Raw genomic sequence first — 26,870 nt, 5'->3', positions numbered from 1 at the left:
ACCAACCCTAGATGGAAAAGAGTTAATGACTTCTCTGTGGTAGTTGCTAAGGGAGAGAGAAGGCTTTGTGGAAGCTGTGGAGTAGATATTTGTTTGTTATCAGCCCCTGTTAGTAAAGAAAAGTTTCATGAAAAAGGTACTTTCAAAAAATATCGTCCTTGTCACAGCCAAGAGCTGCCTAAGGAGACCTGACAACTAAATGTAACACAGGGTGCTGGAACAGGAAGGGCTTGGGGTAAAAATCCAAATCAACTATGAGCTTTAGTGAACAGTAATGTATTGATTCATTAATTGTAAGATCTGTATCATACTGATGTGAGATGTTAGTAATAGGGAAAGTGAGTTCAGAGTGAATGGGACCTCTGTACTGTCTTCTCAATTTTTCTATAAGTCTAAAACCGTTCTAAACACTAAAACCCATGTAAATGGCGGGGTGGGGGGGAGGGACGGAACGGCCTACAGAATATCCCTGGCTTGGTGACAGGAAGGAGTCGGTTTGACAATGACCCTTTTTGAAAGAAGCGACTTTGTTGTTAAATGCCATGTTTGTGGCTTGATCATCAATTCCTATAGCAATACTGAGCTCTTGCTTGCTTTTCCATGGTTGATTTTTGGCAGGCAGCAGCAGCATTTGTGCACTGATTATAATTTTGTGATGCATTGTCAGTAACCAGGGTGTATAATGGATCTTCATCTCTAATTACTTTTCTCTCCACAGGTGTCTGGAAAGGGTCCAGATGGGAATGCGCACAGCATCCGCTTTGAGGGGATGGAGAGACAGTACGCCTCCTTACCCAGGTACATCACTCAGGGGTCTCCCATCTCCAGCTCACCTACCAATGAAGCCTTTAGAGAAATCTACATGAAATAGAAATCTGGCTTTGAAACTGGAATATGTTATAATTTGCCTCACTGCCGTCTGCTACAACCTCCGTGCCATCTTCACAACTGTGCTAATAATTGAAACACTTGTGGGTTATTTTTTAAGGGAAGAAAATAGTATATCTTTGCAATTGAACATGTCAGCAAGAATTTTGGATACAGAATGGAAATCCTAAGCCATTGCTATAAAAATGGTATTGAACATCCTGCACCAAGCTTAGGGACAATAAAATAGTAAATCCTCTGTCCTAGCAGTTACCTACAAGGAAGGGCGAGCCAACCTTAACCTTGGAGCTTCGTGTGGGTGTTAAAAAGCAGGAGAGAAATGTGAACCTGGGAAGATGTTCTTGCCTTGATTTAGAATCTGATCGGGTACGCTAGGCAGTCAGCAAATATTGCTGAGAGGCACAGACACAGTGCGGGAAGGAAACAATCGCGTGGGAAAAGTTCACTCGGTGATTCTGGCCCAACGTGATCCACTTATGCTGTAACCAGACACCCCTGAAAATGAGATACAATTCTCAAAGGCTTGTGCTCTTATCTGTGAGATGAAGAATAATTTTGGTCTGCTATCAGTAGCACATGACAAAGAAGAAAACTTTCCAAGATTATGTCTAGGATGGCTACTATGGGAGTGAATCAAAAGTGTGAGAATTAGTGAGTTTGGGAGGTGGGGGGGGTGTGGGAGGGGGAACAAACAAAGAAAGGTTAATGCCAGCGAGAAAACTGAAATGTTACGGAATATCTCCTTTTAAAAGAAGGGGGAGGATCCTAAATAGAGCTTTTTCATCAAAGTGGAATTGTTGAAGTGCTATCCCAGAGGGCGTTACTGTGTTGAGTTTCACTTTGGCTTTAATTCAGTGTGGGAATTTACAAAAATACCATCCTGGATATTGAAACAGGCACAGCCTAAGTGACCATCTGCTCTTATAAATAGTATGTTGATTTTCAAAAGTAATAAAATCTCGAATCTAGTGGAGAACCAGTTTTTAACACCGATTGGGCAGAACGCTTAAAATGCAATATTTTAAAAGCTTCTATACAACTGTATTTTATTTATCTCCCAGTTTTCCTTTTTTGTAGGTTGTCTCCTAGTCTTTTCTCATCTTTGATTTCTTCCCTCTCCTTATTTTTTTCCTGGCCTACTATTTTGTTTTCATTTTAAAAAAATGGAAGTCGTCTCCAAAATTTGTTTTAAATATAACATTTCTGGCTTTCAGTGTTGAAGTGTATGGAAATTGTGGTTAAGGCAGATGGAAAGTAGTATGTTCTTATGAGAGGGAAGAAAAAAGATAAAACTGGAAACAGTTTAATGTCTTCCTGGCCAACTTGCACCAGACTGCGGAAATGGATTTTTTTTTTTTTTGATACAAATCAAAAGCACAGAAATAACATTGAAAATTCTATAATTTTCACTCATTCACTCCCCATCTATCTGTTAGTCATCTACTCTGCTTCAGGCCCGGAGAATACGGAGACTGGGGACACAGGACCAGTCCGTCTTCGGGACCCTACTGCCTAGAACAGGAGATGGCAAATCACCTTTTTAGGACAGTGCAATAAATGCTTAGTTTAGTAACTATTAGCAGAAAGACTTCTGAATTTCCAACTCCTACTTAATTTTACTAATAAGCCCTGAAATGCTCAATCATGGCTGACTTTCAACAAGTCTATTTTAGGATCGAACCCTGCAAAGGGAGTTTTCTCACAACAGCAATACATATATGCTGTCTGTGGCTCTGGAGCTATCCCCTCAATGTGGGAATTGACCAAATCCTGCCAGCCCTGAGAATATAGCCGTAGCTGGAAGGGAAGCATCTTAGACCAAAAGCAAATTTGGCCAATAGTCCACTCACACCCATACGCGATGGTAGGAGTGATTAACTACATGAGCAAACAGAACTTGGTAGCCACCTGGCATCTAGAAGTTGGCCACGATGGACAATAAATGGGGCTCGGACAAATGCCAGAAAGGTCCCTGGCATTTGTTTTGAAGTAGAGGAGGGCCATCTCAAGTAGAGGAGTTTTCATCTCAGCATCTACAGGGGAGATGCAAAGCATCCTCAGCACTGTGCTCCGGCCCGTGGGAGGCCCCGTGCTTACCCACCGAGGTGCACAGTGCTGAGGCAGGGGTCTGCTGCTGGCTTCAGGAAGCTATGCAGACAGCTCTGCGTGCCAGTGACATTTACCCTGGTTGTCTAGTCCTCCCCGCCCTGGAGAGTTTACTGTTCTCTTGACTGAATCACAGCAACTCCACTGCTCTCTCCCTTTGCCAGGGGAGGGAGGGAAGCACATCTCTAGGCACCGGATCCCCTCTTTGTCGTAGAGCCAGGAAGCTTTAGAATATTTATGGAGTTAAAATTTTAATTAAAAATAGGAATACTTCAGGGCACCTGGGTGGCTCCGTCGGTTAAGCGTCTGACTTCAGTTCAGGTCATGATCTCACGGTTCATGAGTTCAAGCCCCGTGTCGGGCTCTGTGCTGACAGCTAGCTCAGAACCTGGAACCTGTCTTAGGATTCTGTGTCTCCTACTCTCTCTAGTCTTCCCCTGCCCATGCTATCTCTATCTCAAACAAATAATTTTTTTTTAAATAGGAATATTTCTATCTATGGGAAGTTGGTGGCCGAACTTCCAGTGGACTAAATAGGCTACTGACCGATGTGGTTGCCAGGTGGTTTGTGGAGAGCATCACAGGAGTTTTTAAGTTAATTTGGTAATATCGATTTATGTGTCAAATTTGAAACCATTGACACCCAGAGAGAAAATGCACCTCAGGCCACCACCCACCCCACCCCTAAGGCATGGAGTGAGTTAGTAGCCCTGGTCGAGGGGCACCCTGTTAAGCGTTCATGGGATTCAGTCATCTTTAAAGTAGGCTCCTGCAACCTGCTGCCAGAGTATAAAAGACACTTCAAAAAGTAAAGCCAGAGCCCTAGCGAGCCCAGAAAAAGACAATTCCTAGCACTTGGTAGTTAGGATGTTGCCTAAGGCTAAGGGCTAAGGATGTTAAGTATTACTGTTAAGCAATGTTAAATCTTCTGCCTCTGAAGGAAAATGACTTTATTTCTTGTCTCCTGAGGGTGCTGTTTTAGAAAGCAGAGGCAGGTTGTAATACAGCCTTGTTAGCAAACACCAGGCTGTTACCAGGACCAGTGTTTTACCATCCTGTCCGGCCCCCAATTTTCTCTGGTAGTAAACACAATGAAATCAGCATTCCCTTATTCTTGCCCGACACAGATTATTACTCACCCTGAATAAGTAGGGAAACAGCCGTTTCTTCGGCTGCTGTAATATGTGAACATCAGTGTATGTATTTCTGCAAACAGCTGCTTTTTCACTTCAGCCTCCGAGCCCCAGTCTCTTTCCACAGGCCTCTTTGTGGTCAGTCCCTCTAGCAGTGAACTCGCTACTCACCCCAAGCCTCCATTGTTCCCACCTGGCCCATCCCCGTGGGATCCCATTATCCCTTCTCTACAGATGGTTCACTGCGCCGGCACATGATGCTGCTCTTCCGGGCTTATAATCAAGCGGTGAGTCCTAAGGAGTGAGCAGAAACATCTCTTCTGTGGTCCTCTCTATGGGGGCGGTGAGGGGTTGCTGGAAAACCTCTTAAAAACGCCTTCATTGGTTCCACTACAAAACGCACAGTATGCAACCCCAGCTGGGCCCCTGCTGCTGTCCAGAAGTCCTGGCGGTCGTGCTGTCTGTCGACTCCCTTGACTCTCCCACAGTGGCCCTTCCAACCTTCTTCTACTCCCATTAAATTCTATGAAAATGACTAAACCCCCCGCCAAGCCCAGTCTCTAGAGATGACCTCACTTCCTCTCCTCTGTGACCATGAGACATTCGACATGAGCTCCTCCACTTCTACCCCTACAGTTCGGATTCGCTGTCTTCACAGATCACACTTCCTTAGGAGTGACAACAAGGGTGTGGACTTGGAGTCGGACCATAATTACAGCCCCAGCTCTGTCACTTAGCACCTGTGTGACTTGGGGCACGTGATCTAACTGCTCCAGTCTCAGTGTCTTCCTCTGCAAGTGGGGATGATATGAGGGCCTGTGTGTGGTGCTGGTGTGAGTATTTGGTATAAGCAAAACCCTTAGTGAAGAGTCGGCCTGACATACTGTAAGGATTTTTTTTTTTCATAGCGCTAGCTCTTTTTAATGTTATCTCGGGGGAAGATGTGTTTCTTTAGTGAGTCAAACCCATACAACAGAGCTCATTCTCACTGGCTTCTCGGGGTCCTGCACCATCAAGCACCCCCCTCAGCTGCATCTTGCAGTCCCTTGGCATTTGCTTCCTCCCACACACACACCCATCACCACCTATTACTCTAAATGCATAGGCTCGGCTGCACAGTTCTCTGAGAGCCCACAGTGTGGACGAGGGGAGAGCCATCACCTGCGTGGCTCTCTGCTGGGGGTATAACTGAGACTAAAGGATTAGCCAACTCAGGAAGGACCAGTGGTCCAGATGGTCAAAAACAAGAGTACATAGCAAACCGGTATGATCTGAGTAACAAGCTGTGCTAACGGGCATGCTGGGAAGATAGTAATTCTTGTGGATGGGGAGTTTCATATGAGGCTCAGGTGGCAGGACTACCCCATGCACTTGACTCTAGTCCATCAGAGAAAACAAATACCTCTTTTTGTTCTCAGATTTCCTGCCTTAGGAAGAGTGGTTCATACCTGTTGGCTCTATTTCCACACCACCCACTGACATGGTGGCCTCTAGCCCAGGCTTCTGACACTGATGTTTCCAGCTGATTCTGCCTCTAGCTCCTTTCCTAATGTAGATTCTCTCTGAGCAGCTGCCTTGATTCCTACAGATTCAGTTCTCACCACTAGGATGATAACCCCATGGCTAACCTTCCTATCGTACTCTTAATGTGACCCCAGTTACAACTGCCTGCTTGACATGTCCATTCTACCCCAAGAGACTTCGAAGTTCCCACGCCAAAACTCGAGCTCAATGTCATGTTTCCTCAGCTCTTCTTACTTTTAACATCCATGACATTGTTTGGCACCTTTCTTGTGCCGCTGAAAATACCCTGGATTAGATTACCATTGCTTTGCTGCCCCGTACCACCCCCATTGGATTATACATTTCTGGAAAATAGGGATATTGTTTTATATCCATGATGTTTTACACCCACCGCCAGGACCTAACAGAGGACCATGTTTATAACAGGTTTTTAATGCATTGGCATACAGATGAAAACAGATTTTTTGATGTAAATAAATCATAAGAAAGAATTTCTTCCAAGTTTCCTCAACCGTTTGTTTCAGAACACCGTTTGCCAATATCAGAACACCGTTTGCCAATATAACACTAATTTTCATGAAAATGTCCCTTTTTCCCTGAAATCTGTAGAAATCCAGACTTCTAAATAGTCAACTCTAATTGAGCATTTACTATGAACCAGGCATTGTTCTAAATGCTTTCTATCTCCTGACTTAATGATCACAGCAGCCCTGCGACTCCAGAGCAACCCTATTATTATCCTCATTTCACAGGCAAGAGTGTAAGTAAAATTGCCCAAGTTCAACAGCTAGAAATGGCAGAGTTGGGATTTGAACCCAAGCAGTCTGCCTGCAAATTTGTACAATCCACCTCTGGGACTAAGGTTATCCAGTTCAGAGTCAGAATCAAACTCTGTTGGGGGGCCTGGCTGGTGCAGTCGGTGGGGCATGCAACTCTTGATCTCAAGGTTGTGAGTTCAAACTCCACATTGGGTATAGAGATTACTTTTTTAAAAATCTTTTTTTAAAAAAAGAATATCCTTGCCCTGTAGAATTATATACATACTGACATATTTAAAGATGAGGGTCATGATATATGCAGCCTAAGCCCAAATCGTTAAAACAAATTTTACCAAAAAAAAAAAAAAAAAGGAATCAAACTGTGATTATCACACTCCCTTGTATCATTTGCTCACCTTCTTGTCTTTCTCACTAAACTATAAGTACCTTTGAGGACAGGGACTGTGTCTTATTCATCTTTGTATATGACACAGAACATTACTAATATGCAGGTTAGGTAATGCCTTTCAACCATCTCTGTAATGCTGTCATAAAATCAATTCTCTTCCCATCCCCTGGGCTCCTTCCCTTGAAATATGAACAGCTTAATGTGTAATTGCTAGATGAACATTAAGCAATATACTTTGCCTACCAAAAAGGGAATCCTGTTTTGTTAGAACACTCCTGAGAGTTGAAAAAGCAGTATCTGCAAATTGGTGCTCTGGTTCTTTAAGATTAAGAATAATATCTACCCGGAAGGAAAAAAGTGCCAATACATTTTCGGGTGGAAAACTGCACGAGCATTCCCGAGGAGACAGAGACTTCCTTTCCCGAGACTGATGTGGGACGCAGGCCTGCTCAGGCTGTGTTTGGCTGCCAGTCCTGATGTTGCTCTAACCCATATTAAGTGAATTACTCGAGGGGGGGAAACGTGTCTCTGGCCACCTCAAGCAGCTTTAATTTGGCTGGGTAATGAGAAGCAACATACTAGTTCTGATTTCGGGTAGAAAGAGCAACTTTAGAAGGAGCAAACAGCTTATGCTTGCTTCCTAGGAACCCAAAATAAACTTGCTTTCTAAGTGTGTTCCCAGTGTTTTGGTACTGGGTGGGATTGTGTTCAGATCAGAGGAACACGCCATAAGAACATACTTCCGCTTTAACATTTCAGTTGGTTCATGTTGTCAGCTTCAGCTTTCTTGCCTGCATACGCTGGGGCCCACCCGGGGAGACCCAGTCACAAGGACACTGCTAACTTTACAGCTTGCACCGTGCCCTGTGCCTACTCCATCGTATTATCCCCAAAAGCATTTTGTCTGGGCTTGCCCGGTGGCCTTGACTGTTGCTTACCTCACTGCTCGAAGGCCCTCTCCCTCCCTGATCTCTCTGGTTCTCTTCAAGTTAGCTTCCGCTCTGCTCACAGCCACCCAATTTTCCTTTGCCAACCTTGCATTGTTTGGTAGCGCTTGCCAAGCAGATGGTAGTGACATTCGAGCTCTGCAAAGATTTCCACCAATGCCACAGTACCGGTCTTTGCTGAAGCTAAGCTAGAAAGTGATGGAGTGAGTGCACTGCAAACGTGAGCATTCAGCACTTAGGTGTCTACATGTGTGAGCACGAGTCTGGTGGGGGGAAGGGCGGTCGGCCATCTGGGCCCAGGGAAGCGGACAGAGTCTCCGGGTTGCCTTACTGAGTACTTCTCTCTGCCCCAGAGCCAGCTTGTCAGATAAGAGGCTTCATGAGAATGTCTGCACTGCTCCAGGCAGGCCTGGCTGCAGTTGCATGATCAGCCAAGGTTTGAGGCCATTCCAGCTACGTCTTCTCTGCAGGGCACTAGACAGGGGCCTGCTGCACGTCATCAAGATACGGCTAATCCTGGCCAGTCTCTCTGACACCTCCCTGGTGGCACAGCTTTATCTGAACTTCGTGGACAGCAGCCTTTCAGTGCTTCAGTCTGTGATCGCTGCCCTGACTTTGGAGGGAAGCCAAGATGAGCTGGAGAATCTGCTAGATCTTATCTTCTGCATCCACCTACGATAGACCGTAATGCCTTGTGAACATCAAGGAAGTTCTGTTACCCCACCAAATTAAACGCCTTGTCCTCTGTCCTCGGGCTCCCTGTGCTGAAAACCTAGTCTCCGCATCCCCGGCTGCATGGAGTCGGCTGCTTATTTGGTTCCTCTGATGCCCACCTCACTCAACGCAGAGGACAAGACGATGAATTGGTGGTGATTTAATTCTCGGGGAGATGAAGATCTCGCCATCGTCAACTCAAACTTCCTGAAAGATGCAGAAAGCCCTGCATCTTTTTTAAGTGAATCTTGATGGACCCCATATATTAAATTCCACAGGTCTTTACTTGTCCCTCATTTCTCCCTAGAAAATTCTAAACTGTTTCATGACAGTTTATGAATGACCGTTTGTTAGGTCCTCTTTTTAGAGGAGGGGGACGTGCCCGTTATTTCAACAGTGCCAAATCTGGCATTACCTTGCACTTGAAACATGTTAAACCGGCTTCCACAATTTCCCTCCTACACATATTTGAGTTTTAGCATTTATCTCCCACTTCTTGAGCCAAAGGAAAAGAAAAGGTTATTTTGTGCCTAGGCAGCCGCTTCACATAGAGCATTGCTCTGTCTCTAATTTCTCATATTCTTTGGTTATTCTTGATGTTTTCCAACTGCATTGTCGCTCCACCATCTGCCACCAGAGCGCATGGCATTGGAATCGCTCTGGTAGGTTTCCTGACCCTGCTGAAGTGCTCTGCTTGATGCTCTCGCTGCACCTGCCTCCCTCTGTCTTTTGCGTCTCTCCCGCCATTTGCTGCTGTTCCCTGGCCCCAGTTCTGAGTTCGTCCTGGTTCGGGACAGAGACATTCTGAATAAACCAAGTGTGTTAATTTGTTATCGTATCTGGGTTGTATGTGTTCGGGAGGGCCATGTTTTAGGAATATTTGAAAGAACATTACGTCACTAAAACGTGCAAGCATCTGGGATAAAGAGTGAGTGCCTGCCCAAAGGCGTGAACACATGATATCCTCACCAGGAATAATTAAGAGTAAAATCACTAGGTTTAGTTTCCATTTTTATCACCAAAATCTGCATGCAGATTGTTTCAACGATGTCATGTTTACTCCTCAGCTAGCCAATTGTATGTGAAAAGAAAATCAAACGAAGACCAATTAAAGCAAAGGCATAAGGGGAGAGATGTAACTGTGTGGAACACCCACCTTGCGCCGTGCATTTCATATGGGCTGTCTCGTTTTCTCCTCGCCATCCAACTCGGTAGTATTAGTTATGATGCTCATTTTGTAAAAGAAGGTCCATCCTTGAAGTGGCAAGATCAGAATCAGAATTCAAGCTCAGTTCTTTCTGGCTCTCAAGATCTTTTTTATTTCATTTTACTCACCACTAACACTGACAAGTCAGGGAGAGGTTGGGATATAACAGCTCTTTTCTTGGGTAACATGAGTTCATGGGAAGGAAGATATCTTAGGCCACATTAGAAATGCATTCATTGTTTCTTGGGGCTCCAAAGAACATGGAAGGTGTTGAAAGCTGCAGGTGGTGAAAAAGTGATAAAATACACTAAGACAAATAATAAGGAATTTATGGAGAAAAAGAAAATTACTTTTGAAGCATGCCATTTTTATTCTTATAGCACTAAGTTTTCCGAACGTAAAAACAGATAGCCACGTTTTCCTTAAGGCAGGTATTGTGTTGCTATTGGGAGCATAAATAAGGCTGTAAATGGCCCCACCTGGGGCAGTCCACCCCAAGTGCACAGACCAGGTTCCCAGCCCCCAGATCGCACGCTGCACTGCCTTCCCACAAAGAGCACTGGTCACAGGGTACAGAGGAGGAACCAACACTTGGCAAGCGTTTATTATGCTCTGGGAGCTCGAGTGGGTACCTTAAACCTGACCTCATTTATTTCTAGTAACAATCCTTAAATAAATATTATTATCCCTATTTTATAGATGAAGAAACTGAGGCTCAGAGAGGCAAAGTGATACAGCCAAGTTTGCACAAAGAACAAATGGCAGGCTTTGGATAGTCTGGCCCTTTCTACCTCTGAAAGCTCCAGAATCTTTGTAAATCAAGCTGTCTTGTGCTAGGCTGGCTGTAAACAAGTAGAAGAGAAGCAGTCAGTGGCTATCCCTTACTGAGGCCGCATTTGCCATGCTGACCCCACCCTAAACCACTGCAATGTATAACTCCAGGACATTAAAATGAACAAACCCCTAATAGGCATCCAAAATTTCTCAGAACAGCAACCGTGAACCACAGAGCTCCCCTTTACATATGTAAACACCCACCTCCTTCCAGCTGAAATATCTTTTAAACGGTGCTCTTTTCTAAAAACTGCCTCTTTGTTATGCTAGTGTTTAAAAAATATGCCAATTGGTTCCACTTCAGTGATTTTCGTAGCCAGGAAAGTACTGTTGCTTCTTTCACGGTATAGTCCTGGCAAATCCTCAGGGGACATGGCTGCGATGTAAATGCCAGATAACTGTGGAGGGATGGCATCAATTTACTGTGTTGCTTCAAGTCCAGAGAAGAGAACTTTGGCAGTCAGTTACCATAGAGGTGCCACACGAGCCCATCTGTGCCCTGAATTGCATGTGACACAGGCCCCATAACCTCAGTCATTGTGCCAAGAAACACCTTGGTCCAGCTCCATTATTTCTAGCAAAGGCAAACATTTGCAATACAAATGTGGGAAGGGTTGGTACAAAAAGAGCAGCATCCAGAATGTGTTCTTGCTTATATTCCAAGTCTTCAATTAAGTCTAGAGAGAAGTGGTTGGGGCTTGTCCCAACAGAGGGCTGTCCCACTCAACAATCAGCAAACCTGACCCTCATGGTTGAACATGGAATGACATGTTAAATAGGTAGGAACCTGGCAATTCTCAGTGGCCACTCTCCACCAACAATACACTCTGGGGCATGATAAGTCGGCTTTAAACTTGGCCATTGCTTGAAAGTGAAGACAGGGTGGTGACTGTTCAGATAAGGTTTCTGCCCACTAATTGCTCGCATGCGGCTGAGGCAAACACACACCCATTTCCAGAAATGATAGTGTCTGACAGCCTGGGTTTTTTGAGGTCCTGGAAAGAGCTGTAATTGTGGCAGCAGACGTCTAAGATGGAAAATAAGCACATTGAGCTATTTTAAGGAGTTTGCCACAATGAAGTTTTTCTTCTGGAGACATTCCTATAAAATCAGGATTGGAGTTTGTGCTTGATCACTTTCCACTGATATGTGGGTGCCTTTGACAATATATGCTGAATGGCCTAGACTGTGTAACACCCTTCTACGGATTTTTTTTCCTCTAACATCCAGAACCAGGCCCATATACATAAGACAGAACTTCTAGCCGATATTTTGTATGAGTGATTTCTGGACTGCTGCGTATAGTATGGGCAGGATAATGTGACGGCTGCTTTCTGTTGATTGGTGGATTGGTTATAGACAAGTCACTTATGTGGCCACCTTGTCAACAGCTTGAATTCCATAGTTTATCCTTTTTCTGGTCACTTCCTTCATATGATTTTTTAAAAACCCAGATGAGTCCTGAATTGTTCAGAGCTAACTGGGCCATTTCATAGCCTAAACGGGTGAGCTATCCAAGTTACCTATGCTTGTGTATTCTTTCATTCAACAACTCTTTGCTGACCATATACTAAGTACAATACACTCTGTAGGCTGGGAAGATACAGTAATAAACCCAAAAGACACAGTCCCTATCCTGTGAAGTTGTAATCAAGTAGAGACGATAATAACTGTACAGTCACAGAGAAAACATAAAGTTGCTGCTATGCCCCTCATGAAAAACAAGAGATACGTGATTCCAGAAAATATGGGAAATTGGCCTGAATCAAGGGAGAGAGTGAGACTTGAGCTATGACCAGAAGGAAGTTAGAGAGAAGGCATAAGGCACATTCCAGGCAGAGAGAACATGTGCAAAGGCCTTGTGGGAGGAGAAAGCATGGTGAACCGAGAGACTGAGAGAAGACTGTGTGGGTCGGACAGAGACTGTGAGAGCAGAACAGAAGTCAGCAGAAGTCAGACCATGAGAGCTAAGTATGTTTGCATTCATTCAGATCTAACTAGAAACCATTTGTGGGCTTTAAGCAGGAGGAAGGCATGCTCAGATTTGTATTTCAGACGTTTTTTCTAGCTGCAGGATGGAGAATAGATTGGAGGGAGATGGGACGCAAACCGGTTCAAAGGTTATTGCTGTAGCTCAGGCGGGAGGTGGTGGGGCATACGAGGGTGAGGGTGATGACAGCGGAGATGGGAAGAGATGTGGGAAGAACTGACAGAATGTGATGATGGATGGCATGTGGAGGTTCGGGGCGTGAGTAAAACCAGGTGTCAAGGACAAATCCCCACACAACGGCATGGCTACTATGGTATCATTCCCCAAGAGAGGAAGTGCACTTCAAATCTAGGATGTCCCAACTCACACTCTTGATCTTCCCTCCCCTCCCAAATCTTGAAGTGCCTTTTAGACTTCCAGAAGGAGATCCTGAAATGTGTAGCAGAGATGGTTCAACGTGGATGGGAAGTGGGGTGGCTAATCCAGGATGTTAGACAAACGCGGACTCTGGGACACAGAAGGTGCAGGGCATATCAAGGGTGATGATGTAATAAACCACAGAGCCTCATGCTCAGAAAGCACAAAAAGAGTCAGGTGGACAGTGCAAACTGCAGAGGCCTGGCCACCAGTGTGTGGTTGTGACATGTCTTCCTTGCTTATGTGGACAGCAAATGCTTATCTATCACTGTCCGTGTAATTTCATTCTGGAAATTATATTTTTCTCAAGTAGTAAGAGTTGGTGACTTAATGCCATCTGGCATTCTGTGACTAAGCATAGCTCTGACCCCATAAAGTGTAAGCATGAAGATAATAAGAAACAGTGGAAATCATTTTGGTAACTGCCGTCCTTATAAAATAGAATATCCTTGTTCTTCAGAAATATGCACTGAAAAATTCAGGGGTAAAAAGGTGCAAGTCTCCAATTTACTCGCAAATGGTTCCAGAAATAATATGTTTATATAATAATATGTGTGTGCATGTTTATATATATGGAGAGAAAAAGGGGCATGGAGGGGAAGGGAACAGATGGGAATGAAAAGAGAATGAATGATAACGTAAATGGACAAAAGGTGAAGATGTCGTAAATCTGTAGAAAGGGCACGGGGATTTCCTTTTACTATTGTTGCAGTAGCAACAACAGCAGTAACAAGGAACAGTGGAAGTTCTCATAATTTTCTGGTGCAAACTCAAAAGTAAAAAAACACCCTCATTCTAAAGTCTTAAGCTGGGTTTGCCCCAAACGCAGACCCTGGGACAGAGATTTGAGTGTAAGTGATTTTATTTGGGAAACGATCCCAGGAAGTATTGGAAGGAGAGTGGGGAAGATCAGGGAAGAAAGCCAGTCTATACAGCATTAATGAGCAAGTTAATGCTGCAGGGGATGGGGATCAGTTCTGCATCCACACCTTGTGCCACCCGAGAGCAAGGATGTTGCGGAATTTGTCTTGCAAGTCCTATTTGTCATTGGCTAAGGATGGCTCCTGAAGGAGCCAGCTCCCCAGCACTTCTGCGTACCTGGAGCAGTGGTTCGAGGAAGCCTCAAGCCAGGAAACACAAGTATGTGGAGTAAGTCCGAGAGTGGACTGGAAGTGCTGACGCGTTGGGTGGGGACAGGCAGCACTGCTATAGCAAGTCAGTGTCAAGTCCCAGGGGCAAAGTGGGTCATTCCCTGGTGTCCTTTCAAAAGAGGAAAAAATACGATTACTAAGGAGCTCTAGAAGGTCTTGATGCATTCATTTAATTTCTGAAGTAGGTGTTGTATGAACTGGTCATGTATTATTCGGAGCACAGTGAATGGTGATAGAATTGACAGGGCCTCCCAAGAGCACAACCTCAGAAAAAGGTATTTCCGGTTTCTCTGTTTCACTCAAATATACAATTCATCAAAATGATGTAAAGTCTTTGATGAGTTCGTTTTCTGTCGAGTCCATGTTTAGAACATCGCTGAAATATAGCAGCACATCTGAGAGTACCAAAATACAAAGCCTCAGGAAAATGGGAATTTGGTACTTGGGTGCCTAACTCAAGCAGGCCCATTAATGCATGATGCAATTTGAGTGTCTGCAGTGACTTTACTTATGATCATGGCTGTAAACACGTACCTGGTCAAGTTTGCACGGATTTCAACAGGCCACCTTTGTTCCAATTAAGAATAGCAAGAACTTGGCCAAATGCAGGGACTAGTCATAGAGCACTAGTCATACTGCACCTGTGGTCTCACCTTAGCATGAGACTTTATGGGGACATCAGTATTGTATCCATGAAGCCTATACAGCTGAATCAATCGCATCTAGTCAGTTAAGATGCCTATGCTCATCTTCCTGAGGACAAAATGCATAGGTTATAAATCGAGTGGGCTACAAGATAAATTCCTAACATGTAATTATTAGATCAAAGAGTGAATATTTTTAAGGTTCTTGATATATATTGCCAACCTGACCGCTAAAAATGTTGTCCCAACTTACATCTCACTAGCACTGAATATAAAATTTTTTTTAACTTGTGTCAGTTTAATAGATTAAAAGCTACCAATTACGATCACAAATTATTTTAATTGATAATTCCTTTACTTGTAATGAAGTTGAGTTTTAGATGTTTATTAGCATTGGTATTTTTTTTTCAGTCTGTGGTAGCTCCTCTATTTTCATATCATTTCTGTCTAGGTGTTTAATCCTTCTTGATTTACTAGAGCTCTTCATATATTAAGGATATTAACACTTTGTCACATTTTAATATTATCTTAATTTAACTTTAAATTATACTTATGGTAGGAATTTCTAATTTTTATAAGTTAAATCTATAATCTTTAGGTTTATGATTTATGCTTTGGTTTTATATGTAAAAAGTTACCTTCCTTCATGAGTTCAAGTACATTTTGCCCATTTTTCTTCTAGTTATTTATGATTTCATTCATTTCTTATTTAATCTACCACAGGAATGCTTTGAACGCCCATGTTACTCTAGGCAGTAATGTACTTTCATAACACAGTTTCAAGTACATGGTGGTCTAGATATCCATGCTAAATGGCTTAGTACAAACAATGTGCAATTTATTGATATGCATCAACCAGTCACATTTTTGTTTCTTGCTCTCACTGCAGTGAGACCCTGTGTCACAACACACCAGGGTCCTGGGGCATTCAGATCTGGACCGTTGGAACATGGTACCATGACCCCAGGTCTTCAGTGTTCTAGGAGTAGTCAGAGTCACTGAAATGGTATTCTTTCTTAAGGTGGCCCTTCCTCTTGCAAAATATGTGCTCCTCTCTTTGACCTTCTGCCAGCCGATGTGACTGACCCTCTGCAGCATAAACATGGTGTGACTGTTGAGCTGACGCACACACCTTGCTTCCCCTGGGATATGCATGCCTGTGCTTTGTAAGGACCCCAAGCATGCTCCCCAAAGGCAGTATTTATATCATTGGAAGTTGCTCTTTGAATTTCTGTGAGCGATGCAGTTCTACCAGAAATAGACTTATCTTGAGATAGCACGTGTTAGTACTTTGGCTAAACCGAAGGGAACTGTGAAAGGGGTCTTAATCTGGCATATTTAAATCGTCTACCAATCGGTTTCAGGTGATCCTCAAATTCCATGAAATTACATTCCATTTTTGTTTTCAGAAAAAGAGAGAGAGTAAGCAGGGGAGGGGGCAGAGGAAGAGAGAGAGAATCCCAAGCAGGCTTTACACTCAGCACAGAGACTGATGCAGGACTCTATCCCACAACCCTGGGATCACGACCTGAGCCAAAATCAAGAGTTGGATGTCAACCAACTGAGCTACCCAGGCACCCCAAATTTTTTTTTAGTTTATTTATTTATCTTGAGAGAGAGAGAGAGAGAGAGCACTGGTGGGAGGGGCAGAAAGAGAGGGAGAGAGAAAATCCCAAGCTGGTTCTGCACTATGAGCACAGAGCCCGACATAGGGATTGAGCTCACAAACCATGAGGTCATGACCTGAGCTGAGATCAAGAGCCAGATGCTTAACTGACTGAGCTACCGAGACACCCCCGCCATTTTTTAATGAATAATATTTTGGGTGTATTTCTGAGGAAAGGAGTGAGTGAGTGAGAAAGTTTTGAGTCCATAAAGTTAAAACTTACTGAATTGGGGGGATTTACAGTAAACTCTTCTTAAAGGGGTCATTTTTAAAAATCCTCCACTTATGATTTCTATGTGGCTGGCATTTTTCTTTCAATAAGACAATAATGTCTTCATAGAGAATATTTCACTTGTAAAATTTATGAGAAAAAATACTCAAACAGTAGCTTACTGTGTCAAAGGGGATCTTCAACATCAGAGTGAATGTAATCGTCTTAGCAAGAAAACTTATTTTGGTCTACCTTTTAGCCCCAACTAGCATAATGTGTGTATATATTTCTGTTTTAGACCCAGCCTTTTTGTGTGCTTTTGGAAAGAACAAAACTTTCCCAGCATATAAATCCCAGAAAACAGGATGGGTTGCTTCAAACTCTTAACTAGGCACCCGCGTTTCCCTCCTCCCCATTACTGCCTACGTTTCAGAGGCTACATCGGTGTGTTCACCAGTATGACCTAAAGAAGGATTTACATATCCTACTATCGTCCCAGCTTTTGAGAGGTAGCATTCTGTCCTCATCCCCTGAGAGTACAGAGGGAGGGGAAACACTCATGAGAAGGAATAGCAACCTTCTTTGGAACACAAAGCACTACGTCGATCCCACTATAAATCATAGCAGCATAAAACCACAGGAAACCCAAAGAAAGTAAAATACTAACATTAAACCCCAGCCACCCCATCATGTATAATTTAGATAAATAATCCATTTAACGTATGTAGGGTGTTGTAAGTTCACGTGCCACTGGCAGCAGTTTCTACTGGAAAAGAATAGAGACATGAGTTGCTGGTAGATGACAGATTATTTATTAATTATTTATTTATTAACCTTTATTAATTCTAATACTTAAAAGCTGAATGTCCTCAAATAAAATAGTGATCAATGGCTAAAACTCTAAGGGCTGCTATCTCTTTGTTTCATAATAAGGATTTGTGGCCTAATCTAGCCTTTTCTTGACCTTTTTTCCTAATGGCGAGATATTAATAAGAGAGAGATGGTTGCGTAAAACATCCCCTGGATGTGGATGTTTTTTTACATATGAGTAATTTCAGACGGCTAAAGATGGAGCGAGCTAACCTGAAAGTAACACACTGCTCACTGTCTCCACCAAATTAGACTTAATGCTGAAAGGCATTCCTTAAGAAGTCAAGAAGGCCGGGGGTCAAGCCATCAGGCCAGGGAGTGCAGCTGTCGGACCACCTTTTGCAGTCTCCAAGGGAGTAACCAAAGAAAATCCAGCAAAGAAAATATCTCAAAAAATCAACAAAGAGAGTAAAGCAAAAATAACCAGATGTCCCAGAAGACTCTATTGGTATTATGAAGAAGGCTAGAGCAGGGCTAAGAGGGTTTGGATTTTATCAACCTTCCTAATAAAAGTCACTTGGCTCTCCATCGAGAAGAGCAGTTGGTACAATATGGAAAGGTTTTAAACACCATTAATTTCTTGAAATGAAACAGCTGGCCTTATTGGCTATTAAATAATGAGCCAGATTCTCCCCAGTGCCTAAGTCACTTTCTAGTAGTAAATTAGTCATTTAGGGAGGCACATTAACTCTTTAAGAAGATTAAAGTTCGATTTAGTGCACCTTATGTGTACGAGGAAAGTTGTAGGGAATCTGGCTGAAGCCGAGCAAAGATGGAGACAAGATGGAATCTGATGGAAGAAGGTAAACCTGTGACCTGTGTTAATATGACAGCTGAGGTGAGCATGGGAAATTTGAGAAGGTGAGTTGCTGAGGAGCATTTAATCTGGTGTTCTGAGGTTGGACGAGATCGTCACAGTAGAAAGAGCTGACACTTCACTCATTCATTCATTCATCCATTCACTCACTCATTTGGTAAACTTTTAGTTAGACAGTCCTAGGTAGCCAGCACTGAGGAAATATTCTTCAGTGAAACCCAGTCCTTGTCTCCAGGGCTTTACAGTCTAGTCTCCGGTGGCTTGAGTAGGGAGTGGAAGAGAAACAGAGATTGCAGTAGAGTATACTAAATGCTCAAATTTTATATACATGCATTGAATTTGAGGGAAGGAAGTGGCAAGACACATAGCGTGAAATACCTTGTACATCATGCTAAGACATTTGATTCTACCCAGAAACCCTCAGGCCATTGAAGACTTTTACTTTTTTAGTTATGTTTATTTATTTTGAGAGAGCAGGAGCGTGCATGCATGAACAATGGAGGGGCAGAGACAGAGGGAGACAGAATCCCAAGCAAGCTCTGTGCTGTCAGCACTGGGCTCGATGCAGGATTCAATCCCACAAACTTTGAGATCATGACCTGAGTCCCAATCAAGAGTCAGATGCTTAAAAGACTGAGCCACCCAGGCCCCCCATTGAAAACTTTTAAACAAGGGAATGATTTGATCAGATTTACATTTTAGAAAAAGCCCCTTGATAATTTCATGGAAAGTAAATTGGAGGAGCCAAGACTGGAATGAGAAAGCACGATGTGAAGCCATTGATATATTTTCTATGGAGAACACTGTGGGCATGAAACGAGGCTGTAACAGTGGGGAATGCCAGCAAGAGAAGAAGGGCATGTGTTTTAAGTAGGTGAATTGACATGGCTTGATGGCTGATTAGATGTGGTCATTGAGGGAAGAGCTGGTGACCAAGATGACTCTGGAGTCTGGGGCTTAGGCAGCTGGGTGAAGGGAGGTGCCGTTCTCTTCAGCAGATGAGGAAAGATGGTGGAAAGGCAGTGTTGTTTGTGATGGCTCCGGTCCCTAGGAGGATGATGGGCTGGCACATGAGAAGTGGAAGTTATCTATGTGAGTCACCTAATGAGATTTGAAAACTCCATGCCAAAAGGAAACTGAGATTTATAAAACGGCATAATTCCTCAAGTTTGAACTGAGTTCCTGAAGGGTATTTTGCTTTGGTTGATTTTTCTGCCAGAGGAAAAGATTCCAGAGATGTAGATGTCTCCAAACCGTGGCTATGTCTTGCTCACCATCAGTAGTGTTCAGGTGATTGGAAGGTAACAAATAGGAAATAATCATCTTTGGAAAAGCCACCTTTTTTTTTTTTTAACCCAGCACATCGATAGTTAATAAAACATCGATATGAATATCAGGAAATTTATACTCTATGTAAAAAGTAGAAAATTGCACAGGTTGCAGACTAGGCAAATTAACAGTTCTCTCTCTGTCAGCACTTAAAATCTGTACTGTGCTTTCTCTCTATAGTAGGGGGTGAAAGGTGCCAACAAATTGGTTTAGATGATGTAAGTATCTGAAAATATGGAAGAAATTATATTGGGGGAAAAGAGAGAAATTCTTATATATTAAAAAGTGTTGACAACTTCACCACAGAATACCAAAAAATGTCCTTAAAGATAAAACCTGATTTCTGAACTTCAGAAACCACAGCTACAATGTTATACTCTGCACAGCAAAAGCCATTTTTAGAAAGAAAGTTGACATCAAAGTTTACTGAACCAATAACCCTTGTGGCAACTTCATGATGAGAACCTCATTCTTTAGGAATGTGAAAAGCATAAAATTAACAGGGAGCAGAGTTCATAGATTGCCTGAAGAGAACATAGCAAAAGCAGGCAAGAAACAGGACTAAACATGTCGCTCAATGTTTTCTGTAAATCAAGGTGTCACTCTGGTGCCAGTGGTATCATGGTTCCGGGACGAGGTTCCTGGGCAGATGTTCCATATGAACATGGACTTTTCATTGTTCTTCACTCCAGCTAGTGTAGATGATTGCTACTCTAAAATGATTCCAAAAAAAAAAAAAAAAAGATCAACTGGATTCATTTGTGCCATCTGTTTTTCTCAGAAACCCACTAGTCATTCCTCACTTCTCCATGTTCTAGCATGAACCGAAGTCAGCCAAACTCACTGACTGAAGGCTCTAACTTGAGGTAGAGTGACATCATTGTAACCTATGTGCTGAAGCTTTAACAGGAGACAAAGCCTTTCCCCTCACAGTTACATCAATGAATTAAAAACTGGGATTCCTGGGCTGAAGTGTATATGATGTCTTTTTTTTTTTTTCTGTGTTGATGAAAAGAGGGATCTAGAAGGTAGAGAACCACTGAGACCTATAAGAGCTGGAAGGGGACAGAAGCCATGGAGGACTACAAAAGAGAGAGAGAGGTTATGCCAAAGGTAGCATTTATAGGCTTAAAAATAGAGCCTGTGGCTTCGTCTTCTTTACAGAGAAAGGTCCACGCCCATTGTCAGTGGTCCATCTCATAAGCAACATGATGGGAGGGGGAAATGCCACTGGCCACCCCTTTAACTATTGGTTGGCTCTGGCAAGAAAAAAAACATGTTCCACATCAGGATACATTTTTGAGTATCCTGTTTGCTATTTCAGAAACCAAATAAACAAACAAAAAAAGTATGTTGGAGCCAAGAAAATGTTTGAGAAAAATATTTTTCAGATTTTTAGGCTTGTGATGTGGCAGGGAAATGGGAAGCAATTGTAAATAGGTACTAGTCCAGAAGATTTGATACACAGTGGGTGATATGTGAATTTCCAAAGGAGAAAGCAAATGTATATCAGTTTTAATTTAAATTCCATCTGGGCCAAATTGTGTGTGTGTGTGTGTGTGTGTGTGTGTGTGTGTGTGTGTGTGTGTGTGTGTAAACAAACAATAAAAGTAAAGTAGGTGGGGTGCCTGAGTGGTTCAGTCAGCAAAGCGTCGAGCTCTTGATTTCTGCTCAGATCATGGTCTCATGGTTCATGGGATAAAGCCCTGCACTGAGCTCTGCGCTGATAGCACAGAGCCTGCTTGGGATTCTCTCCCTCTCTCTATGCCCCTCCCTATTCCCCACTCACATGCACGTACTCTCTGTCACTCTCTCTCTCAAAATAAATAAATATTTTCAGGGCGCCTGGGTGGCTCAGTCGGTTAAGCATCCGACTTCAGCTCAGGTCATGATCTCATGGTTCGTGGGTTTGAGCCCTGCATTGGGCTCTGTGCTGACAGCTAGCTCAGAGCCTGGAGACTGCTTCAGACTCTGTGTCTCCCTCTCTCTCTGACCCTCTCCTGCTCACACACTCTCTCTCTCTCTCTCTCTCTCTCTCCCTCCCTCAGAAGTAAATAAAACATTAACAAGAAAATTTTTTAAAGTAAATATTTTTTAAAGTAAAGTAGGTAACCTATATTTAAATATTTCACAAGGATAACTTAAAGATAAATAATGTTTGCAAAGATTTTTTCTTTCCCTCAGATCAAAATCTGGAAATAGATAAATGGAAATTATTATATCTTTTAATAGGGTCTTTAATATATATTAAGTGTTTCCAAGAGTCCTCAAGTCTCCCTCCTCTTGAAGCTATGTCTACTCTAAAACATAAAGCATATACCCTTACAAGGAGGATTGAAAACTATGAACCAGAATCATAAGAATGGATGATAAAAGTGGAACCGTAAGAAACAATTGTACTGACGTGGTGATGGCACATGGAGTGGCTCAAAGTCCACATTTCAGGCTGACATGTCAACATCCAGATTTTGCTGTTATATAGCAATTAAGTGATTCAACTTTGTAATAAGTCCAAACCAGTGCCGTTCTGAAATGGATTATTACATCAAATCATCTTTTTTAATGCATTTTTAGCTCGTCTCCCATTTAGAAAGTAGAAGCTTTTTGAAGGTGAGGAATATACTTTAGATGTTTCTGTATCCTCTGCAGTAATCAGCTAGACAGTAGATTTGCGGTATTTGTTTTTTATAGCTCACTATAATGCGCTATGTTCTAATAGTTTATCTGGTATCACAGTACAAATGAACAAGTAAATAAATCACTAAAGTGTAAAAATATAAATAGTTTCACACACAAAAAAATCAAATTTTTAAATCTGTAAGAAAACCTATTTCTCTTCCTAGCATTCCAGTTATCTATTTTTGCAGGCCTTGAGTTCTGTTTTTCAAAAACGGTCAGAGCTGTTATTCTTATACCTGGTCATTCAGAACCTACATTTGAGGGAGAAAAATGTGGTTTAGGGGACATGCGGAGGCTGAAAAAAGTCAAAGCCGAAGAATTAGAAAAATCTGAGTGACCCACATAAGGGGGAAAAAAATCCACTGTGGTTTAGTCAACTTCTCTTGGACTCTCTTGGCCTCCTCCCTAGAGATGAGGTCTCCCTTGAGACCCAGAGGTACCTTTCCATTATTGGTTTGAGATTTCAACAAACAAGCTGAAGGGGCAGACTCCCCAAAGGGATTTTGTTGTGCTGATGAGGAAGGCAGCCGTGGTTAGGAAGCAGCAACACCGGAGGCCGCCAAGCTGTTGAGGACTTTCTGTGAATGGATGACAGTTTTAATTTCACTCCCCAGCAGAGGTGGTATCCAGCCAGCACTACTTCAAACCAATTTTGCAAATCACATTTTGTGGCTGAAAATTGGCTTACTGCGCCCACTCCATCTTGGAGGCCAAACTTCCCTGGTTGAAGGTGGCGCTTTTGCCGAGGTGGGATGGCTACAGAATGATTCTTTTTCGTTTAATTGATATGACAGCGTATTCTTCCACAGATTCATTTTAAATTACCCATGTTTATATCCTTTAATCAAGATGATAATAACAGCACCAATAATTTTCCACACTATTCTTTTAATTTTTTTGAGACTACTACTCGCTGATTGGCTCTTGACATTCACTGCCTTGCACCGCAGAAGTTTTATTCCAGGCACATGAGCTTGTACTGTTTACCACTGCAGTCTTAACTATTTTTAACCTTGATTTTGTCTCACAGTAAAATAAGTGAGGAATAAAATTTAAATCGTAGATTCTGAGATTCCTTAGGTCAACATAAAGAGGATGCTTTCTAAAGAGATTTGTTCCCTCGATAATATCTCACACTGAAATAAGGGTCTTCTTCCTGGAAGAAATATTTCTTAAAAATGAGTACCTGCAAGAAGTATTCAGCTGTGAACTTTTACCAATTAGAAATGGCTCCGTACTTAGGACTCTTTAATAATGTCTGTTAAGCAGCATTTTAGCTCATTTTTATAACGCATTCAGGTTTGGTGATTTATATTCAACATTAAATGTAATAAATTTAGATCTTTTTTCAAGTATGAGGCGCAGCATCTCTGAATCACCCATTTTATCGGCATGCCCCTGGAAAGGTCCAATCTCTCGCTATCATTCATGGCCGTAATAAAACAGGCTTCTCCTGTCTCTTACTTGGCATCTGTAATAATGGGTGTGACATGTGTGTGGAGACCTTGTACCAAGAAGGTGTGTTGATATTGCTTCACGGCAGGGACTAAAGGTCTATGACCAGAGGGTGAGCTGAAAACATGCATCAATGACTTCCATTCCAATTTGGTAGCTGAAGCTATGCTAATGTCTATTTTTTAATTATGCAAGGAATAAGTTTCAATACCTTAAAAAAAAGACTTTAAATGCCTCACTCTGCATGACTAGAGTTTGTGAAAGAATTCATCACAAAGAACAGAACTTTGAAACATAAATGGATCTACTCCTGATAGTCACATGGGAGATATAAAACCTTCCTGTTGTTTCAGTCTTCATTTGGTGAATCATGGGGGTGGGGGGGGGGCTAAGATGGTAAAATCCCTTGGAAAAGCTGTTCTCTTGGATACAACAATAAATGCAGGAGCCTTATTTAGAAATGTCATGACAGGGGTGTCAGGATGGCTTAGTCGGTTAAGCGTGCGACTTTCGCTTAGGTCATGATCTCGCGGTTCGTGGGTTCGAGCCCCGCGTCGGGCTCTGTGCTGACTGCCAGCTCAGAGCCTGGAGCCTGTTTCAGTCTGTGACTCCCTCTCTCTCTGACCCTCCCCTGCTCATGCTGTCTCTCTCTCTCCTAGAAATAAATAAAACATTAAAAAAAAAAAGTGTCATGACAATTTTAAATTATTCTACTTCACACTGTCAGTTACTTTTAAGTTTTCATTGCAACTTGAGTATAAAATACCTAGATACTTTTGGAAATACGTATCTTAAATTCAATAGGTGCTCACATTTGAGGCATTTGNTTTGCCACTATCTTTTCCCATTCCGTTGGTTGCCTATTAATTTTCTGGGTTGTTTCCTTGGCTGTGCAGAAGCTTAATTTTATATTTTTAAAATAAAAAGATGACGGGGGACGCCGGGTGGCTTAGTCGGTTAATCGTCTGACTCTTGATTTCAGCTCACCATCTGGAGCCATGCATCAGGGTTATGTGCTGGGTGTGGAAAATGCTTGAGATTCTCTCCCTCTCCCTCTCCCTCTCCCTCTGCCTCCCTCTCTCCCTCTCTTCTTCTGCCACTGCCTGGCTTGTTCTCTCTCTCTCTCTCCTGCCCTCTCTCAATCAAAAAAAAAAAGAAAAGAAAAGAAAAGAAAAAAAAAAATCCTGGAAGAAGACATAACTCCAGTCGTCAGACATAACTCACTCCAAGGCAGATTTATGGATTGGGTTTAGAGCCAGTCCTCACAGCCTGGCTGGGTCCCTGTCCCCAGATGTGAATCCTGGTCCTGCTGTCTTCATTTCTGGTTGCTGCTTGGAAATAACTAGATGAGAAGATGTGGGTGAGCCAGCACAGCCCCATCCTGCTGTCTGTTCTCGGTCTCCAATGGGCTGTGTCTCTACAGTCTGTGTATAAACCAAGTATCCCGAGGCTCGGGCTGCATTTCATAGAAAGGTTGCTCCGTGCAGTGAGCAGGCTGCCAGACCAGCAGCCACACACAAACCTGTTTAGCCAATTACATAATTGAAGTGCTGTCCACATGAAAACACTTTTAAAATATTGCTGCTGTGGGACATTGACACACCTGCCCCAGAGTGGGTGTTCCGTACAGAAAATGGACTTGGGATAACTCAGACCTTCCTGCCTTCTGGAGTAACACACTGGAGTCTGAACGCACAAAAATGAGATGTAATGAAAGGAAACAGGATGAAGAATCATTACTTTGAAGAATACTATTCCAATGCTGGTAACTAAAGCAGAAAAATATGAAATTGAATAAGAAGTCATGTTTCATCTATTTTAATAATTGTATTTGAGAAAAAGCAGGTTCAATCAGAAAAGGATGAGGAAGTAGCTGGAATCTGTTGCTGAAGTCCTGAAGGAGGCATCTGGCCACTTTCCAGGTTGATGGCTTTGCTTCCTTTGGGATATTTTTTTCCTAAACCATTCTGTAGACGAGTCTAGATATTGCCTTTTCCTCCAAGATTTTTGGCATTGGAACAAAGAGCAAATGGCATTTTCTTGAGGTGTCTGGGGAGGAGTGAGAAGGTAAGAGGAGGAGGTAGGGATCTATTAAAGAAAGCGGTGTTGCCTCTAATGGAATTAAATGGGGTGTTTATTCGTGGCACCCAGAGGAAAACTGTGCATATTCAAGTCTCTTGCTGACTGATTCAGAGGATTTTTTTCAAACAGGGTGGGGGGTTGGTAAGGAAGAAATACTCTACGGGAACCAACAATTCCTGTGATAACTGGTGTAGAAAGCACAGAGCCCAGGACAGCTGGGTGATTAGACTGGCCATTCTCAGGTAGTCAAGAAAGGAAGAATGTGTCATGGGGATGGGCGGGAGTAGGTGTGTAAATATATAGCCTGATTGTATAAAAATAAACCTAATTGTTACATAAGTATATGACATTGGTTGTTCTTGATTCAGGGAGTATTTATACCCAAAAGACAATTACTCTTCATGCTCTCCATGGATTCTTTTGTGAAATGCAAGTTAGAGCATCACACGTCACCGTGAGCCTTCGTTTAGCCAATTCTGAGGTAATGCCTGTGTCATGAGCTCGACATCTAATAGCAAGGATGTTCCGGAGAGTCAGAGAAGTTCACACATGATTCCTGCATTTAGAGAACTTCCCTGAGTGCATGGTGATGATGACTGACAGAATTAGAAGATATTGGAAACCATATGCAGTTAGTCATCTCTCCTTGCACAGCTTGTGTGTGTACGTAAGTGTGTACCTACGTACTTACATACACACCTGTGTGTGTGATGTCTATACATGCTCTTCTGGGATGGCTTGGAATAAATAGGATAAAAATCATGATGACAGTGGTACTGGGGAAGATGACGACAGCATCTGATATTCATTGACTGCTTAATACACGCTAGGCACTGTTCTAAGTGTCCTATGTGTACTAACTCTTTTCATCCTCACTAACGACTCTATCAAGTACATGCTATAATTTCTCCATTTTACCCTTAAAGAAAGATAACTTCCTGAGTTCCCAGCCAAATTTTAATTCAATGATTCCCAAACGCAACCAAGATGGATGAGACTTTTTGTTAAAATGCTCATAATGCCATACTTATCTGGATAA

At 42.6% G+C, this 26,870-nt stretch overlaps 1 protein-coding gene across 4 annotated transcripts in view; it reads left to right on the top strand.

Moving 5' to 3' along the window:
* Positions 1-26,870, top strand: part of PARD3B (par-3 family cell polarity regulator beta) — a 997,354-nt gene that overhangs the window by 945,831 nt on the left and 24,653 nt on the right. For all 4 annotated transcript variants that reach the window (XM_077770171.1, XM_077770172.1, XM_077770173.1 and 1 more), the window contains one exon: positions 719-798. In XM_077770171.1, the coding sequence (XP_077626297.1) occupies positions 719-798 (80 nt within the window). The remainder of the gene's footprint in view (positions 1-718; positions 799-26,870) is intronic.

Source organism: Crocuta crocuta, unplaced genomic scaffold (genome assembly GCF_008692635.1).
Source record: "Crocuta crocuta isolate KB4526 unplaced genomic scaffold, BGI_CrCroc_1.0 scaffold478, whole genome shotgun sequence".
Classification (NCBI taxonomy): domain Eukaryota; kingdom Metazoa; phylum Chordata; class Mammalia; order Carnivora; family Hyaenidae; genus Crocuta; species Crocuta crocuta.
The sequence above is the reverse complement of the archived record's forward strand: the minus strand, read 5'-3'. Positions and strand labels throughout refer to the sequence as shown.